Source organism: Cydia pomonella, chromosome 21, assembly GCF_033807575.1.
Source record: "Cydia pomonella isolate Wapato2018A chromosome 21, ilCydPomo1, whole genome shotgun sequence".
Taxonomy (NCBI): domain Eukaryota; kingdom Metazoa; phylum Arthropoda; class Insecta; order Lepidoptera; family Tortricidae; genus Cydia; species Cydia pomonella.
The window spans coordinates 3990264-4010530 of record NC_084723.1 but is presented as its reverse complement, the minus strand read 5'-3'; the positions used below and the strand labels follow the sequence as shown (position 1 = coordinate 4010530).

The 20267-nt window shown below is 36.8% G+C and overlaps 1 protein-coding gene across 1 annotated transcript; it reads right to left on the bottom strand.

Annotated features, from left to right (window-relative positions):
• Nucleotides 1–4403: 4403 nt before the first annotated feature.
• Nucleotides 4404–8636, bottom strand: LOC133529814 (uncharacterized). The gene is made up of 3 exons (XM_061867623.1): nucleotides 8481–8636; nucleotides 8144–8399; nucleotides 4404–5003 (listed from the first exon to the last, which is right to left on the bottom strand). The coding sequence occupies exons 1-3, from the start codon at nucleotides 8619–8621 to the stop codon at nucleotides 4681–4683; spliced, it is 720 nt and encodes a 239-aa protein (XP_061723607.1). The 5' UTR covers nucleotides 8622–8636; the 3' UTR covers nucleotides 4404–4680.
• Between the last annotated feature and the right edge of the window lie 11631 nt (nucleotides 8637–20267).

Genomic DNA, 20267 nt, shown 5'->3' with positions numbered 1-20267 from the left:
ATCTAAATATATGTACATACATAAATTATATATATGCACAATATATACCTACACAGCGGCACATTAAGGAAGAGACAAGTAATGATTTTTAGTAGGGTTTCAAAGGTTTGAAGAGTTTATTGCACAAATTTAAATTGACTTAGGTGACAACCTGTCTGGCCTAGTGAGTAGTGACCCTGCCTATGAAGCCGATGGTCCCGGATTCAAATCCTGGTAAGGGCATTTATTCGTGTGATGAGCATGGATATTCGTTCCGGAGTCATGGATGTCTTCTATGTATTTAAGTATTTATACATATGTATATAATATATTTATATCGTTGTCTAAGTACCCACAACACAAGCCTTATTGAGCTTTCTGTGGGACTTAGTCAATTTGTGTAATACTGTCCCATAATAAGTAGTTTATTTATTTATTTATTGCGATGGATAGATGACATCCACCATAATCTTCTACGTCATTTCTTTTTAATTACTTTATTATTGTGCAGATTAAGAAAAGGTTGGTACGTGGCGTATAAATAAATTGCTGCAGCGGCTAATGCTTCCACGTCCGTCTTGGAAAACGAATAGATCGCAACTGAATGTCGCCATCGTGTAGTGGCGTGTCAGCCATCGCATGGCCATCTCGCTGGGCCAGCGCTGGGCCATCGTGAAGAGGAGCCATTCGATTAAAGCTCCTAACCAGCGTGATTTTTTCCGATAATATCGTTATACATCCACCAATTTACACAAAACCTTAACAAGTTATATACCTAAACCTTCCTCGAGAATCAGTCTATTGATAGATGAGAGTCATATGAAAATCTGTTCAGTAGTTTTTAGTTTTGGAGTAGTTTTATAAGATGTAGTGCATTGACGTTTTCCCCTAGACTTGCGGACGCTAGGTTGCGTGACAGTCGTGCACATAGCGAATAGGCCCGTGAAATCCAAATTGGATATACAAATTATTATTTTTTTCAGCTTTGTTTAAAAATCAAATTACTTATACTCGTATATGTACATATTCTCGGTTTTTCACTTACGAGAGTAAAATGTTTATTCTGATTTAATACTTGTTCCGGATTATGTCAAACGGTCCGATTCGAACATTCAATAATTAGGTCTAGATAAATTGTCAAACGTGACGTTGTTTGAGGAAACGTCACTTTTGACACTGACATATCAGATCCATATCGTATTTAGACCTAATTTTTGACGTATTTTAAAATTCGAATCGGGCCGAAACTTATCAATAATGGCGTTAGCTGTAGTAAAGCAGTGTCTACATATCATACACTATAAAAAGTATAAATATTAAGGTAAATTAAACTAATATTTATTTTGTCATCCGACATCCAACGACACAGAGGTCAGCGGCGGTATCATGGTTCCATTTTTATCACTTGTCACTATGTCCGTCACTTTCGCGCTTACATATTTGTTAGAACGTGACAGGCATGGTGACAAATGATAAAGAGCCGACCATCTTAGCCCAGCTGATAGGATGAATCGGGCACAAGATCGACAAAAGTGGAAGAAGAGAGAAGACGCCCTACATACAAAAGGCCACCAAAAGGCCACCATGATGATGATGAATATTTGATTAAGTAGGTACAATAGTTTTTTTACAGGATTAATATGTTTTTTAACTCGCAAATGGTAACAAAATATAGTCAAAATAATTTTACCAAACAATCTCGTAAAACAAAATGAATTAAAAAGTTGATAAAGATTCAGATAAGTACAATTAAAAATAGCGACACAATAAAAACAGATTTTATGTTCGATTCGAATTCTATTTGAACTTAACGCCTGCTGTTCTTTTCATAGCACATGCATCGAATGTAGAGCTTACGACATAACATGAGTGCGTCTTTAGTATACGTCTAAAATGTACTCTAGATACGATATGGCTCACAAGGAAAGGTACCCAACTGTCCGGTTCCTATTTGATTTATATTTATATATGTTATAGAGTAGTCTAAAATAACAGACACGTATTTTTTTTAGCTGCCCAAAACTATCCTATTGGGAGAAATTGTCCTCCAAAGTACTAAAAAAATACTCAATCATTGATATGACTATCATTTCTGAACTTTGTATTGCTTTAATGCAATGGGTCCCATATAGACATTTGATTCTATAAAACGAACCTGAACAATTGATACCATTAATAAAAAAGTGGCCAAGTGCGAGTCGGACTCGCCCATGAAGGGTTCCGTACCATTTATGAAGTATTAAAAAAAACTACTTACTAGATCTCGTTCAAATTCAAACAAATTTTCGGTGGAAGTTTGCATGGTAATGTATATCATATATTTTTTTTAGATATTTCATTCTGTTATTTTAGAAGTTACAGGGGGGGGGGGGGACACATTTTTTCACTTTGGAAGTGTCTCTCGCGCAAACTATTCAGTTTAGAAAAAAATGATATTAGGAACCTAAATATCATTTTTGAAGACCTATCCATAGATACCCCACACGTATGGGTTTGATGAAAAAAGATTTTTTGAGTTTCAGTTATAAGTATGGGGAACCCCCAAAATTTATTGTTTTTTTTTTTCTATTTTTGTGTAAAAATCCTAATGCGGTTCGTATAATACATCTACTTACCAAGTTTGAACAGTATAGCTCTTATAGTTTCGGAAAAAAGTGGCGGTGACATAATCGGACAGACAGACGGACATGACGAATCTATAAGGGTTCCGTTTTTTTGCCATTTGGCTACGGAACCCTAAAAATTGTCATAAAATATAAAAAAAGTATCCGATATCATATTTCAGGCACCGTTCGGCTGTGTCAAGTACCGTACCGTACCAAAGTAATCGCATACAGTAACATCTAGTTTCAACATCGCAAGTCTAGACAACTAGCGAACCGGTTCGTTGGGCAAGTTTGTTTACTGAACTTGCGATGCGGCCTTAACATTGACATCTAGATCATATCGGTCTGATCCGATAGATGGCGGTAATTTTACATTACTATAGGACACCAATACCAATCAGTCAATCAGTCGTACCAATGAGTTTTTCGGAACTTATGTATGAAATATCATTTGATATTTACCAGTCGCTTTTCCGTGAAGTGATACGGCGAGAAGGACGATAGGGACCGTGCGCGTTGGAGAGTCTGCCATCTTGTGGCCTGAATCGGAACCATAAACATGCACATGTACACGTCACGTGTTTTCTTGTGCATAGTAGGTTATGCCATCTTGTGGGCTACATCGGAACAAAAAACATCACATTTACGCCTCGCGCCAAAAATCTGACGGCTCCTGCCTCCTACAGTTCATGCACGCTCCCTATATCATGGCGAATATGACACGACACGAGATTTCACTGTTTGTACTGTACTAAAATAATAAAGGAATAAGGACTAACTTAGTAAATTAGCCACATGTGCTGGGCTGTATCCCACAGGATGTATCTTGAGGCAGAGAAAGACCGAAACGAAGATGGCGGGATGACTTCGATACATTCTGTACAGAGTGGCGGGAATGTGCATTGAACAGGAACAAATGGCGGGAAAGAGGGGCTTTTGCCCAGCATTGGGACACTCTTAATAGGCTAGAAAAAAAAAACTTAGTAAGTATATTGTATAAAATAGGAGAAGATAATATTGCTATCCTATTGTACAAGAGCTTTTAGTTGAAGGTGTTACAGCCACCACAAGTCAAGTGATATCGCGGTCGATCAGACCACTTGTTTTCTATATTAAAATGATTTTGCGGTAAAGATATTGCAGAATCTGATAGGATAAGTTTAATAGTGCTGTTAGTGGTAATGATATCCCAAGCTATGCAAAGTACTAACAGGCTCACTCTTTGCTGACCCTTGGACATTATATCGTTTAAATAAAGTTTAATTTCAAATGCTTAGTTAACAGTGTCTGCGAAAGTAATACTTTTTTTGTATTCAGTTTGATATATTTGTGGTTACTGAAGTAGTTGATTTGGGAATGGAAATACCATGTTTATTTTTAAATTCTTTATTTGTACGATTTGCAAAAATATTATAAGTACTATGTATGAGTCATATATACAATATCACCATAAAATGTATAATTATATACTTATCATAATATCATAATGAGCAATAATATAGATACATATATCATACATACATATTAACATATCATACATACATAATTACACAAAATAAATAAATATATTATAAAAGATGTGCTATAGGTAATTAAAAGGATGTGTATGAGTTAATGATAATGATTAAAGATTAATTATAAAACAAATATCACAGTTTAAATAAAATAAATAAAAATAAAAGATGTTAACTAACTTATAATGATACAATAACAAGTGAAATAAAATAAGGACTTAGAAGAAAGGACTAGAATTAAATAATCGATCAAAATAAAATGATATGTACAAGTAAAAGTGAGTATCAAAAATTATTGTGAAAACAAAATACACAAATACGGATACCGTATAGGGTCTGATATATACTAATATAGTATAACAAGAATTAATAATATAGGGCCATACAAACTCAGAACAACCGTTTATGAAAACAACAACACTCCCTCACAAAGGGATCAAATAAATAGTAATAAATAAACTAAGGCTAGTAATAAATACGCCTGCTTAAATAATCTTAAAAGTAAATGCCCGCATCTCAATGATATTGACTAAAAAATAGCGGTCATAGAGTTGATCCTTGTGGAAGTCAAATGGCTTAGTTTAATCAGACTTGACGTGAGCGCCATAGGCGAGGTTCTGGGCGTCATCGATGGATCTTCCCCAACCATGTCCGCTGCTGGCGTAATGTTCATCATGATGAGGGTGGGCCACGACTTCATAGCTGGTCTCATGGTGCTTGTGTGCCAGAAGCTTCTTCAGGGCGAGGATACCGGCGACGAGGAGGGACACCTTGGCGAGGAGGAGGGCCTTCGTGGCGGCGAAGGCGATGATCGCGAGAAATAGGGGGATGAGAGCGGTGATCTTCAACTTGGCGAGAGCCAGGAGAGGCAGGAGCTGCTTGATCTTCTTCTTTTTGCCACGAGCTGGAAAAGAGAAAACATAAATAAGTAAACATATACAAAAATGCTTATGAAATAAATGTTCAAATTATTAGATCACATTCAAAACATGTTTCGGCGCCGTGATTACGAGTAAGATCGCCTGCGGCATAATGATTAAGTATGTAGTGTGGTATCGTTTAGCAACTTTTACAACATGTAGGTCAGGTTCAAAACTATCCGGATAAAATATCTAATCTCTCAAAGAATTCAAATCTCAAGTATTTGTGCACTTTGTTTACATTTTTTAATCCAAAACTGGAATGACCGAATTGTATTCTTGAGGATGTGAGTAAGTTGATGTACTAGTAAAATATAACGGTACGTTTAATCCTGCTTGACCGGGTTTTAATAATAAATCAACGAAAACATTTTATTTTTGTAAAGATTTACTGTTTTTTGTGACCTAGTAGAAACTACTAGTCGTTATTCCTTTCACAGTGTTAGGTATATCGACTGACGGAATGTTTTAAAATGTTTATGTAGATACTACAGATGTAAATACGCAAAATATTACATGAACATCCAAATCATTAAGTACCTCTACTGTTTTATATCTTACCAAGCAAGTATTGCATACTCGTAGCTATGGCGTTTCTTGTTCAGACCAAAGGGCATCTACCTACTCATTCGAAAGCCATTACATCTTTGAAAGTTAGAAGCCAGTTATGGCTAGATTTCACGATGACTTGCTCACTCGAACAGGTTTCCATGAAAGTTCAATGCGACAGAAGGACTCGACTACTCTAATGACCGAAGCAAGAATGTAAGTGCTACTTTCACAGCGACGAGACAAGTGTTAAGTGGCAAGTGCGTACTTGTACTTGCTTGGAATATGAATGGTATTCTAATTATGGTAATATCAGGTACTATGTGAAGTGAAATCAAAACATCTGGATCAGCTAGTGGACTTGAAACGGTTTTGATGAAAGCTCAGCACACTTATTTACATAGAGCTGAGGTGGCAATGCTTCTAGAATTAATTCAAGTATTGTGTGCGTATTTCAAATAAGGATACTAAGTCAATTTATTATACGAAACAAATGTGAATTTTGACTGTATAATTATGATGAACAGGAACAAAATAATAGGACCAAATGCTTATACAAACATATACATAATGTCTTAAGGCACTACTGTTTTGTTGATGATGATAACGATCGTGTATTATTATTTAAAAAAAAGTGCTCATGTATGGAATTTCCCACAGACGGATTTGGCCGCATTGACCCTACAGAAAGTCGTCGACATAGCAGTAAACGGTACTAAAATCAAGTTACATTTTACATAATAAAATGTGATGAAAACGAGTCCTTGATTGCGGGTTTACGAGAAGATACCGTTGCATACACCGTCAAAGATATGTAAACAAATATCGTCGTTATTACCAAGGATTAAGGTACAAACGTGTAAGTATATCTTTAGTGTCAACTGTACGGTCAACAAGTCAAGCTCACGCACAGCTATATAGCCATCGAGAAGCCGCGTGTAACCGATGCTGATGCTACATGACCTGACAAGCATTCAAGCGAGTCTAGAAATCTACTACAGACTTGAGATTTGTGGCGGTCATTCAACGCAACCGTCTTTCTCGGTAACACGATGTTTGTGTCATTCTAGATTGATGCCGTTGGAATAATGAGGTAAAAAGCTTCTAGTTATTGAACAAAGTCAAACTACACAGTAGATGGTAAAAATTTCGGGAAAGTATACGTATAGACGAATTTTAAAAATGCTTTTACATAGTTTCTTTGAATGGTTATTGCAAAAGTAACATCTTAAATACCATGTTGTTAATCTAATTTACAAACTTCAATAACTTTTAAGTTTTGTTATCAACACAGTTTAAAACGTATCATTGAATAAGTTATTCGAAACATATAATATAACTGTATACTTTAATGATAATAATTCGATAATAGAACCGGTATACATATAAGACCATTTTACAATTTGAAAGTGTCGAATAACACTAAAACGGTGGTGTGTAAGTAAAAGTTGTTTTGATCTCGTTTATATTATCATCATCAGCTCTGACTCACTTAGACCATCTGGAGTTGTGGTCAAGAAAAAAGAAGAAATAAGTAGTTATTGTTTGACCACAAAACTCTTTATTTTGCTCCATTTCTTTCTTAAACAAGTGTGAAATGTTGAATCACTGAGCTAAATTTCTTTTTCTATTTGCATTTCGTAATCTTGTTTCGATGGTCTCGTAATGACTGTAATATTGAGATTGAAAACAGAAAGTTCTTGGCAAGCTTTACAAGTGTTTGTGGAGCAAATGTCTCACGATTTTTGGTTTGTGCTAAGAATACGTTACGGTAAAGTAATCTCGTCTTATGTCATTGTTATGCGTCAAATTAGGACGCATATTTACGAGGTTTGCAAGTTACTTTTTTTTTGTTTCGAAGAGCACACTTGCTTAGAAAGACAATTTTTATTGTTGAGTTTATTTCACAAATTATAGCAAGATTTTAGTTGAAATTGTACGAAGCTGTTTTTTTATTTATTTATAAGGTAGATTAAAGTTAGATTATTTTATTAAAGTGTCCAATTACGATTTATCTCTTTATATTTTCTTGATTTTTACATGTAATTCTAACATGACCCTCATAGATGCTTAATTTTTGGAAGTATTTTATCAGATTGATTATTTATCGAAATAGATATGGAAATGAAATAAACAACTGTTTTATATACTTTTCAATAAATATGTGAAATTACATTCAGATTTTTGAAAAGGATTATATATCCTTTATCATGTTGTTTATCAAATTTAATTATGCGAACTATTAAAATATAGTTAACACAAACTACAAAAAATACGCAAGTTTGTCCCTAAATCCATTTAAATATTTGTAATATAATGTTTACCTTAAAGCGATTTTAATCACAGATCTATATAATATCCTGAGACCAGCAGTTTAATCCCAAGAAATGTACCATACGTACATTTTCACAAATGCGATTTGACTTATCAGCATAGAAGGATTTAAATTAAATTGTTTTATCAGCAGCAGAGAGCAGGTCAGGATAAATAATAAAAATAAGTACGAGCGATGAAGTCCAGTTTTAGGTTAACGAATGAGTTTAGATTATTTTAGGTATAACTTAAATTTTCTTACCTTCTTCGAGTGATCTCCTCATGCCCTCAACAGCGAAGGACGGCAGCTTGAACTGGATGACATGGTTCTCCAACAGATCAGCAGCAGAATCCACTAGCCGCGACTCCACGAGCGCTTCCCTGGCTCGAGGCTCCTCAGGCAGAGGATCCAGAGCACGAGCAGACCTCGGAGACCCGTTCCCAACTAAGGTCACTCCGTCAGTCAGGCTCAACTCCCGCGCTGACGACAACGTCTCCACATACTTTAATGCCTTCTCCTGCAACCAAAAAAAACTTTTAACTTATGCACTTATTTATTTTAAACACTTATCACTTTGAGCACATCACTGAAGTCCAACCTTCAAACACAAAGACACGTCGCCTTCAGAACACTCCTTCACCACACCCATAACACTGCCCACGATCCCCTGATCTTCTTTTTCGGCGGTGGGCATGCCCCGCGCCACCGCGACCAAAACTAGGACAGCTAAGTACCTCATGTCGTCAGCTAACAACCCCTAATGAAAGTTAAACACCAAGTGTGCCCACGCAGTATAAAACGGTCTGTTTTAAGCATGTCACCCCCACCACGGGTATTACGTGCGCCCGAGAAAACTGGACCTAAAAGTCGACGATTAAGGTGCTACGAAAATGATATCACAATGATACGGCGTTGCGTGGATGCACGTTTTTCGGGGTTCATTAACATTTCGTGTTCATGTATGTGTGTGATCCCGGATCAGTGGACGCAACACATTATATAGGATGAGGCTTCTTCCCTTTGGGACCATTCTTGTACCACTCCTAAAGCTTTTCACACTCATATCTTTGAAAAAACAAATATATTTCCCTGTGAAACGATACTAATTTGTCACAAATTTACTTAGTTCTACTTATAACTATAAAAAAGAAAACATTTTTTTATACAAAAATCCTTATGTCGAAAAATACTGTCGAAGTAGTGGTGTAACGTTTTTCAAGGGCGTCGCCAGCCGATGGCGCAGGGGGGGGCAAGTTGACTTTACCTACCACAATTCATACTTTTCTCATTCTCTATGAATGAGAAAAGTAGGTATGAATTGTAGGTAAAGTCGACAGCACATGAAACTTTTCACTTTTACTACGAGCCTTACATCTACAGCGATTGTAATAACAACAGTATCTTAGTACTATATACATAATTATATATTCTGTGACAGTACAGAGTCCAATGTGTAAAGCCACACGAGCACGAGCTCTTGACTATGCAATAAAAAACTTGTAAATGAGTTATAATAACATTTATTAGAAAAATAAAATAAAAAGGAGTTTGAATTTGAATAAATGTACAGCGTATTTTTTTTAAATTATCCGATTTTAATATTATAGTGGTCGTTGTTTGTTTATATTAGGTTAATTAAAATATAATTTTCGGGGATTCATTGTAAACTTCTCGACCACTTTATTATTAAAATCTTGTAAGTTTCCATGTATAAGTTTTCGGTGCACACTCATCATGGCCAAACCATTGAGGCGATTTTCACTTATTTGAAACTTCAATATCATTTTTGAAGACCTATCCATAGATATCCCCCCCCCATGTTTGTTTTGTTTAAATTTTATGACGTTTTTGCCATTTGGCTACGGAACCCTAAAAAGCGCTGGTGGCCTAGCGGTACGAGCGTGCGACTTGCAATCCGGAGGTCGCGGGTTCAAACCCCGGCTCGTACCAATGAGTTTTTCGGAACTTATGTACGAAATATCATTTAATATTTACCAGTCGCTTTTCGGTGACGGAAAACATCGTGAGGAAACCAGACTAATTCTACCAAGGCCTAGTTTACCCTCTGGGTTGAAAGCTCAGATGGCAGTCGCTTTCGTAAAAACTAGTGCCTACGCCAAATCTTGAGATTAGTTGTCCCCAGCTCACCAAGCGGGCTCCCATGAGCCGTGGCAAAATGCCGGGACAATGCGAGGAAGATTTGAGCGTTGTAAAATAAAAAAAACAACGGGTACTCCGGAAGTGCCGGCAGAAGTGAAAACTTGAATAATAACGTTGCGCATTTTTGATATTTTGGAATGGTTAGGGAATAATTTTGCACGAATTGCTTTAATTATCAGTATAAAAGTACAATCATTTATGTGGTAAAAAACAATATTCATTTATTGCGCTGTCGTACACAAACATGACAATTTATATTACATTAAAAATTTAACACTTCTGTAGGGCTAAGATGGTCGGCTCTTTATCATTTGTCACCATACCTGTCCCGTTCTAACAAGTATGTAAGTGCGAAAGTGACGGGCATAGTGACAAGTGATAAAAATGGAACCATGATGCCGCCGCAGAACTATTACAGTTATTTAACTTAAAAATACACAACGTTAATATTTAAGTTGCGCCGGCGGTCTACTGGCTTCAATGACATTGTAACAGTTTTTCGATCAGGTCACGTGTCCGTCTTACGAATTTTCAATCTGACGAATCTGTCGGTCACGTCACCTGTCGCGAGTTTAACATTTTTTTCCCCATCACAAAAAGTGCCCAGCGCCGCTAAAGAAGTTTTCACTTCAAAAATACTCAAAAACAAGCGTCACCAATTTGTATTCTTGCGTCCAGACCTCCATTTTATCGGTAATAATCAGTGGTTGAATTTGGCAGCCAAATTGGCATTTGCGTCCGCACGGCCTGGGGCCTGCCGCGACAACCAACCAAAATCATTAAGACTTAATTAGAGTGACAGAGAAAAATGGCTGCAATTAACGAACTTCGATTTTCGCGGTTATAGCCCTGATTAGATCGGACAATTTCATCAGATTGGCGAAAAATTGTCTTGTCTGGACACGGGTTCAAGGGCTAGTAAACTTGGGTGCGATCTTAAATATTAATACGAATTGCAAAACTAAACTTATCCAAAAATCGGCTAGCTTAAAAAGTCACAAAAATTGCCTCAAAATCGTAAGTCACGCACATGTCACACAAGAAGGCGAAAAGTCACAAAAATGTGACTTTTGTGACCATCTGGCAACGCTGAGATAGACGCTAAAACAAAGGCGGCTGTGCGGGGGGCGCGGGCGCCGCGCGGTTACATGTTGCTTCCCCCCTCCCCCTCTCCGCTTCAACGATAGAGTAGACCAGGCGGAGCGTAGTCGAGCGTTGGGAATATTAGGAGTGGAATTGGTGAATTCATTCGAGTTTCGACGTACGGGAATGATTGTTCAAAGCTTGAACTTCAAGCAAATCAACTCAAAGACTTAGGACTTTGGTTGTATTATATTTGGCAACTTTTTTAGAATCTCTAGGGGGGGGCAGCTGCCCCTCCCTGCCCCCCCTTGGCGACGCCCTTGACGTTTTTGGTATTTATATCACGCGTGATCATTGGAATGCCATTATCATACTAACTAAACTTTGATGGGTTGTTTGAAGTCGCTCATACGTTTCTTTGGCGTGTTTGAGCATCTAAATTGTATGATTGAAAGGTGGAAATCCAGTTAAAGTTTCTAATGGTACATGTCTGACTTGGTATTTAAACATGAAAAGTAAAAGTACTCACATAAATTCGAAGCAGGGAGTAGCCCAACGGGAAATATTCACTTTGCCCCAAAACTAATATAACCAACGAACTACTTTGTATGTTTGTAGCACTGTGTTTTTGATGCGCTAAATAGTATTTCTATCATATGAAGAAAAATAAGAAGAAGAAGAAGAAATAACATTTATTAACATATCCTTATAAACTAACTAAAAATAATGACACAAAATGAAGAGTTGCGCTAAATTGTTCTCACTCAGCTTGGTGTCGCGGGATGAGCCACATGGCACACTCCACGACGTTGATTTTCAGTAAGGTCCAGTAAATAGACCGATATGGATATGAGGGATCTCATTCACTACCAATAAAGATTGATCGTCTGCTTTAATTTGTCTAGTAACGATAAATGCTTAACTCATTTGCCACCATCGTGGCAAAGAAAATGACCAAGTAAGGTTTAATAACATTGTTGTTTACGACAAATACAATAGGTAGTTATTTACGACACAAATGCGGAAAATAGAATACTCGCAACGAGTGGCGATAAATTAAAACACGCCTGAAGGGGGAAATCGACATATGTTGCAAATTATCTATTCGCACGTGTACAACGTTTTACAATACATATGGCCCTTTAAACTATCGAAATTGGCACGAAAAGTAATAAAAACAGTACCACCACGTGTACTGTAATATATTATAATATATCTCAATCTATTCTAGTAGCATATTGACAATTCATAAGTCTTATTCAAGTACTCTCAATAAAAAAACTGGCATTTAAATACTTAAAAGTAGCTAAAAATAACGACTGCTGTATCCTTTTTGGAAATAAATGGGAACGTTCATTTGACCTGCAAAACTAACGACTTCAACATTATCGTAAAATTCTAAATTAACAATACAAGGTATCTAATTGGTGTATTCCACGAAAGTGCATCAGGTGCAACTCAAAAGTGCCGTACAGAGCGCGCCGGCGCGAACGCATCCGCGCCAGTGCAGCTTTCTGATACCAAAGTGGAGTCCGGCTTCAATTAGAAAAGTTGTTTCCCATTAAGGCTTTGTTTACTCATAGACCGGTCGGGATTTCATACTGGACGTTAGAACATGAGTATCATGAATTTATCAAGATCTTTACTACTACTTTCATATTGAGCAAGGACATAAAGCTCGGTGAGATATGCAAAAATTGAGGTTGTAGAATTTTTGCGGAAAGATCACTACACCTTGTAAAACAAAGTTTGTGTGTATGTATGTTCGCGATAAACTCAAAAACCTACTGAACGGATTTTCATGCAATTTTCACCAATTAATAGCGTGATTTTTTAGGAAGGTTTAGGTGTATAATTTGGTCGGCATATGGTCGGCCTAAGAGGAGATGGCGGGACGACCTGGACGCATACGCGACCAGCTACTGGATACAGCAGTAAATCGGGAAGATTGGAAGTCTACAGGCGAGGTCTTTTCCCAGCAGTGGGACTCTTAATAAGATCTTTAAAAAAAAAGGTGTATAATTTTTTTAGGTAACCCGTGCAAAGCCTAGTTTAATATTTAAATGAAGTATAAATAATCTACATTAAATTTTCTACAAAAAACAATCTAAAACAAAAACGCATGCATAAAAGACAAAAAAAGCAAACAAAGACACTGAAACTAGTCAAAACAAAAAGTTATGTTTAAATGCTAGTAAACTGACGGAAAGTCTCATAATAGTCTCTAGATGTATCTTTATTTTAACTGAATGAATATCTTATTCAATATAGGCATTCAAATAAAAAAATATATATTTTAAGTCCTGTAGTTGCAGGCGTTCATAAAGGCTACGGTGACTGCTTACCACCAGGCGGGCCGTACACTTGTTTGCCATCGACGTAGTATAAAAATGTAAATATAGTGTAACCCAAAAATAAGATGATAAAAAAACTTTAGGAAGATTTTTCTTACACGTCTTTAGCAAAAAAATCTACAATCATTTAATGGGCCCACTGATTACCAGTTCGCCGGACGATATCGGCCAGTCAGTTATTCGCGATTGTCAGCTGCGAATTTGCGAATTACTGACAGGCCGATATCGTCCAGCGAACTGGTAATCAGCGGGCCCTTTAATTTCCTATACCTTTAATACGCAAAAGTTTGTACAACTATTTATTTTTTATACTACATCGGTGGCAAACAAGCATACGGCCCGCCTGATGGTAAGCAGTCTCCGTAGCCTATCTACGCTTGCAACTCCAGAGGAGTTACATGCGCGTTGCCGACCCTAAACCCCGCCCCCCCTCGTGGAGCTCTGGCAACCTTACTCACCGGCAGAAACACAACACTATGAGTTGTTATTTGGCTGCGGTTTTCTGTATGGTGGACGTACTTCCCCAGTTGGGCTCTGCTCTAGATCTGGAATGAGATCCGCTGTACTGTGGCCTACCTACACAAAGCGAGATGACATTCACAATGCCCATACAACAATATACCGCAGTATTTTTTTTTTATAAATGAATGTGTTTTTTTATACAATATTACGCTTCATCATAACACACTCTTACTTTCATAAGTATACAACAATGACTTGCTTACTTTGTAAATACTATACTTTTATGAGGTTATATTTTTCATTATAAAACACCTATAAAATTTTCTTTTTCTATTGTTTTAGCTCGTAAGCTCCTTTCCCTTCTATGGAACAATGGGCACTTTAATGTTATAACTGCGTGATTATTATCGAATTTATCATATTTTTTTACAAATAAGGGCCCACTGATTTAGGAAGATTAAAGGAAAATATTTTAGCTATCAAAAAGTAATCATGATAAAATACAGATCTTATCACTACTCATTTTGGTATTTTATTATCATTTAACGTTATTTTTTGAAAGGTATATTTTACTCACACAACGTTCTAAATCCTTTTTAATATCATCACATTAAATTTACTACCAAATGTAGACGATCGATTATCGATCAATTGGTGTGGTAACACAAATATTGTACATAATACCACGCAAGATGTTTGACACAGAATTTTATGTTAACTGATCAATATTTTAGTGATCAATCACAACTTGTTAAATAGAAGGCCATTGTGTATTACTTACAAAGTTGCCTGTGGGGTATATCTATGGAAAATGATAACTGTCAGTGATACGTGTCATATAAGTATCAGTTATGTCGACCGTTTTTTGGAGTCAAAAATGTACCTAGAGCTTTGTCTAACCTCCTGAGTCTCAGAATCATTCTGCAGTTTTGAATTTTAAACCTTCCTTTTATTCTATTATAGTTAAAATTTTATTGTTGTATAAATAGAATGCAAAGATGGAATATCCCATATGGGATAGCGCATCGCTACTGGTGAATTTCCAATATGGCTTGGAGCTCCGGTAACCGTTTAAGAAGTGTAAAACTTTAGTACTCAGGGTAGATGTGGCCAGAGCCTCCCTATGGCTCATATATGGTGGAAATATTCGCTGTATTGGGTACGGTCTTGATAGCTTAGATGGCAGAGCACTAGGCTAGCAACCCAGTGGTCGTGGGTTCAAGGCCAACAGTAAATTTTTCCACTTTTTTTTCTAAGCTGCATGTTAAGATATTTTTGCTCACATTGGCCGCTCTGCTATATCTGATCTCCATAAAACATAATTTTCATTCAAATGCTTATACATTCACACATGTAACAAATTATAATCTTTTATAAGGTTTATAACATCTAAACGAGCAAATTGGATACTGTAGCCCGATATCAAATTTATATTTAAATATATAGAAAACTTTACGTTTCCCTTTGATGTTACGTAATAATACAAGTTTATGTGATTCTGATTATAATTATGTTAACTGTATAATTAACGTAATACTGCAGTGAAAGCAGAATGTATAATTTGAGGTTAGATTTGGATAACGAGATGTACAATTTTATCAGCTGAAATCTCTTCGAATAAATTAGTACAGCAGAGGCGGAATGTATACCTACCTACACGGTGAAATATAATCGGTGACCAACATGCATCGCAGAGTTGTGGCGAGAACGTTGTCCGTTTACTATGGGGACAATACACGAGCGTGGTGTCTCCTGGTCTCCTTCCATAGCCCATTATCTATTCCATCTAACTTGCAATATGACCTTAGACCTCATCACAACACAAAAGTACTGCTCTGCAATAGTCTTTGCACCTGGCGAGGACCATGTCTAGATGTATCATATTGTGCGCTTGGGGGTGGTGTCCGCCACGTTTTTTGCCTGCTTTTGGATTAAATTGTCTTAAAGGGCATCTAAAAAAGTAAAAAAAGCAGGATGGAATTGAAGCTTCATAGGCACAGTCAAAGAATTTAATTTCAGTACTTAGGTATCATTTCGTACCTCGTCACAATCACAATGAAAATAAATATATTTATGAAAGTCCCTAGAGACCTCCCAAGCCAATTCGAGTTGAAAAGGGCCCACTGATTATCAGTTCGCCGGACGATATCGGCCTGTCAGTTACTTGCGATTGTCCGCTTTTGCGAATAATTGACAGGCCGATATCGTCCGGCGAACTTGTAATAAGTGGGTCCCTTTAGTTATTCGATCTCATTCCAATATGATACTGATCTGTCAGTGACAAAAGTGACATTCCTTCAACCAAAAACGTAACTTTTGAAACTGACAGATCAGTATTATATTGGAATGAGGTTGAATCACTAAAATTTTGATTGGGTCTTCCGGTTCGAGTGCCATCTTGATAGTTAGCCTCGTGATTAATTCCTTTGCTTTTTTCTTATTAATATTGTTTAAAGTTTAATATCGATAGTTTATTATACAGGAAACTACTATGGTAGTGTGCAGTGAATAAAAAATTAATCTTGAAATGCGTTTAACCACCATTTTGGAGTCAACGGCCGGTAGTCCACGTGCTACTTGTAAAGTCCAGCTATTGCTTTGCAAAAGCTGATAAAATCACCGTAAACTGTCTTGTACTAACCGTACAATTTTAGTCGTATTTAAAGCTCGTAATACCTTGATGACGCCATAATTTTAAAAGAATGAATGAATGAATGAACGAGATTGAATAACTAAAACCCGAATTGACCTGTCATACTATTGTCACTGGATGTCACAAGGTACAAAATGGCACTGAAATTTTAATTCTTTGACCATACCCAGTAAAAGTAATTTCCACGTGGAAAATATTCAGAAACTTCTCACTTCCTCCTTCTCTTTTCCTTTATTTGATTTATTTCTTAAATTTATGAGAAATTTAAGAACTGTAGGTATTAAGTTTAACTTATTTACACAAATTGACTCAGTCCCACAGTAAGCTCAATAAGGCTTGTAATATAAAAATACTAAAATACATAGAAAATATCCATGACTCAGGAACAAATATCGATGCACATCACACAAATAAATGCCCTTACCGGGATTTGAACCCAGGACCATCAACTTCATAGGCAGGGTATCTACCCACTAGGCCAGGCCGGTCGTCGTTTATTTGTATCATTAAACGTAATTATCCCAACAATTTCAACAAAAACCTTGACATTGCTTTAAAATGACCGAACCAATTGCGATAACACTCGGAACAGTGGGGTCGTTGACTTTGTTTACGTCCAGTGAATGCAGTTATCTTCTTTTTGGTTTTATTTGAGCTCGAACGTAACTGTTCATTTCTAGGTCTCGAGCCACGTTTGTTTATTTACATACTTTTTGTAGTATTAGACCAATAGTGGGACCGGATTTTTGCCCTATAAGTTTCGATAATTCTAAAGAGTGAAAAGTGATGTTTATCTGGTATGGGACATATTTTTAAGCATATTTGTAATATATGAAGAAAATTTAGAACGAGCGTTAGATATAAATAAGGTATTTATTTATTTTTATTGATGAATTTTGAATATTGAATTAAAGTACAAAATTTAAGCATCGTCTTTTATAATATGTATGAGGCTTTATGCTATCAAATTTTTAGAAAAAAAATCAACGTGCTACTTTGTCAAACTCAAATTAGCTTATTATTTTGTCAATATTGAATTAAAGTTTGAAAAATCCACAATATCATATCTAAATTTTTAAGTTAATAGGCAAGGCAAAAAATTAGAAGAATAGGATATGTGCTTTACAATTAATATGCGTTTTTTGTCCTGTAAGATCTAATATTGAATTAAAGTCCGTAGAGATAAGTCTATTACTATAAAATAATATATGCAGCCATTTTATGGAAAGTAAGAAATATCTGTGTGTAGCTTGCATTGTAATAGTAAAATCAACTTAAAAAGGCGCGAAATTCATAACCACGCCGCGCTGGTCCGTCAACATGTCGGCTCGGCGCGCGGGAGCCTATCGTAGCCGACCTAGTGAGCGATAGATACCTCGCCCCGCCCGCGCCCCCCGCTCAGCTTCGCAAGCGCTGTTTGTCTTTTCTTTCAAATCATTCATTTGTTTGTTTATCGTGCACATAAATTAGATGCGGACATTACATGAATTTAATTATAGAATAAAAGTTATTATGACTTCAAAATGAGTGAAAAATGTTTGATATGTGTACTGTACTGACTTAGTAACAGAGAAAAAACGAGGAATTGAGCAGCTAATAACTGCGAGCAAATAATCTTTCTTGGTGATGGGAAAGTTAAATATTTCTACGGGAAGGAGGAACTACGTTTCCATAAAAAGTGTAGATTATACATTGAGTCGAAGGCTATACCGGCGTACAAAAGACTAATGGAGGTGGCATCAGAGGGCTTACCGCGAACCACGTTCGACGTGTTGCCTCCCTGTCATACTTACGTACGAATTTACAAGTGCGACAGAGAGGTAACACGTCGAACGTGGTTCGCGATAGGCCCTCAAATGTACAGCCAAGTGACGATGATGAAAATTACATTTTCAAAACTTTTGTCTTTTGTTACCATTGTGTTAGCCGCCTGTACTTACTTTCAACATATATTAGTAGTTTATGTTACTGCTACATAATAAAAGGCATTAAAATACACGAGTGTGGGCTTAGGAAACGAACGAAGTGAGTTTCTTAAAAAGATCACACGAGTGTTTTAATGCCTAATTATCTTATACCTTTAAACGAGCAATTCTTGTATATATATATTTCCGGGATCTCGGAAACGGCTCTAACGATTTTGCTGAAATTTGGTATATGGGGTTTTTTGGGGGTAAACAATCGATCTAGATTAGTCTTATGTTTGGGAAAACGCGTGTTTTCGAGTTTTCATGCGTTATTCTTTCGACGCAGAATATGGTCGCTAATTTCGTGTTGCCGGCCACTGTTCGTCTGGTCCAGCGGGTTAAGACGCGGACTGCTAAACGAGTGTTACGGGTTCGAATCTCGCCTGGTGACTTACTTATGTTTTTTTTTATATGTTCAATTTTATATATAATTTTTTAATTTTTATTGTTTTAGACAAGTTTAATTTAGTAAAAGAATGTAGTTAAGATTATCACCTATACACCACCATATTACAATAAATAGTTATAGCCGAGCAAAGCTCGGTCGCCCAGGTACTGTATAGTTATTGCAGGTAGTTCGCAATCACATTTTTAGCACAGGCATTATAAGAGAGGTATGGGCATTGTAAATGTCATCTGGCTCTGTGTGGTAGGGCACAGCACAGCGGATGTCATTCCAGATCTAGAGCAGAACCCAACTGGGGAAGTACCTCCACCTTACAGAAAATCGCAGCCAAATAACACTAGACCCTACTCATAGTGTTGTGTTCCTGCCGGTGAGTAAGGTTGCCAGAGCTCAACGAGGGGTGGGAGGGTGTTAGGGTCGGCAACGCGCATGTAACTCCTCTGGAGTTGCAGGCGTACATAGGCTACGGATACTGCTTACCATCAGGCAGGCCGTATGCTTGTTTGCCACCGACGTAGTATAAAAATAAATTAAAAAAAACACAATTAAAATATTTCATACGACATGTGCTAATTATTTGTCTCAGTGTAAACAAAAATATATCATAATTATGATATCAATTTTCAAATTCAAAATGGCGGACATGTTTTATAACTTATTTTAAGAAATTATGAGTAGTTTAAGACTTTAAAAAGCAAGAAATTGTTTCTTGCTTCTGTTTGTATATGTATCATGTCATGTAGTATTTGATGTTTTCATTATTTTTGAAAGTCCTCAGGGTGCCGATTACGAAAATGACATCCATTCTGGAACCCAAGATGGCGGACATTCATTTTTCTTAAAAATCGGTATGGGTGTCATCTCCGAGGTTCTTCGAGTTTCCGATTACGAAAATGACGTCCATTTTGCAATCCAAGATGGCGAACATTATTTTTTCTTAAAAATCGATATGGGTGTCATCTCCGAGGTTCCTCGGGGATCCGATTACGAAAATGACGTTCATTTTGAAATCCAAGATGGCGGAAATTGATTTTTCTTAAGTCGATATGGGTGTCATATCCGAGGTTCCTCGGGATTCCGATTACGAAAATGACGTCTATTTTGAAATCCAAGATGGCGGTCATTAATTTTTCTTAAAAATCGATATGGGTGTCATCTCCGAGGTTTCTCGGGGTTCCGATTACGAAAATGACGTTCATTTTGAAATCCAAGATGGCGGACAGTAATTTTTCTTAAAAATCGATTTGGGTGTCATCTCCGAGGTTCCTCGGGGATCCGATTACGAAAATGACGTTCATTT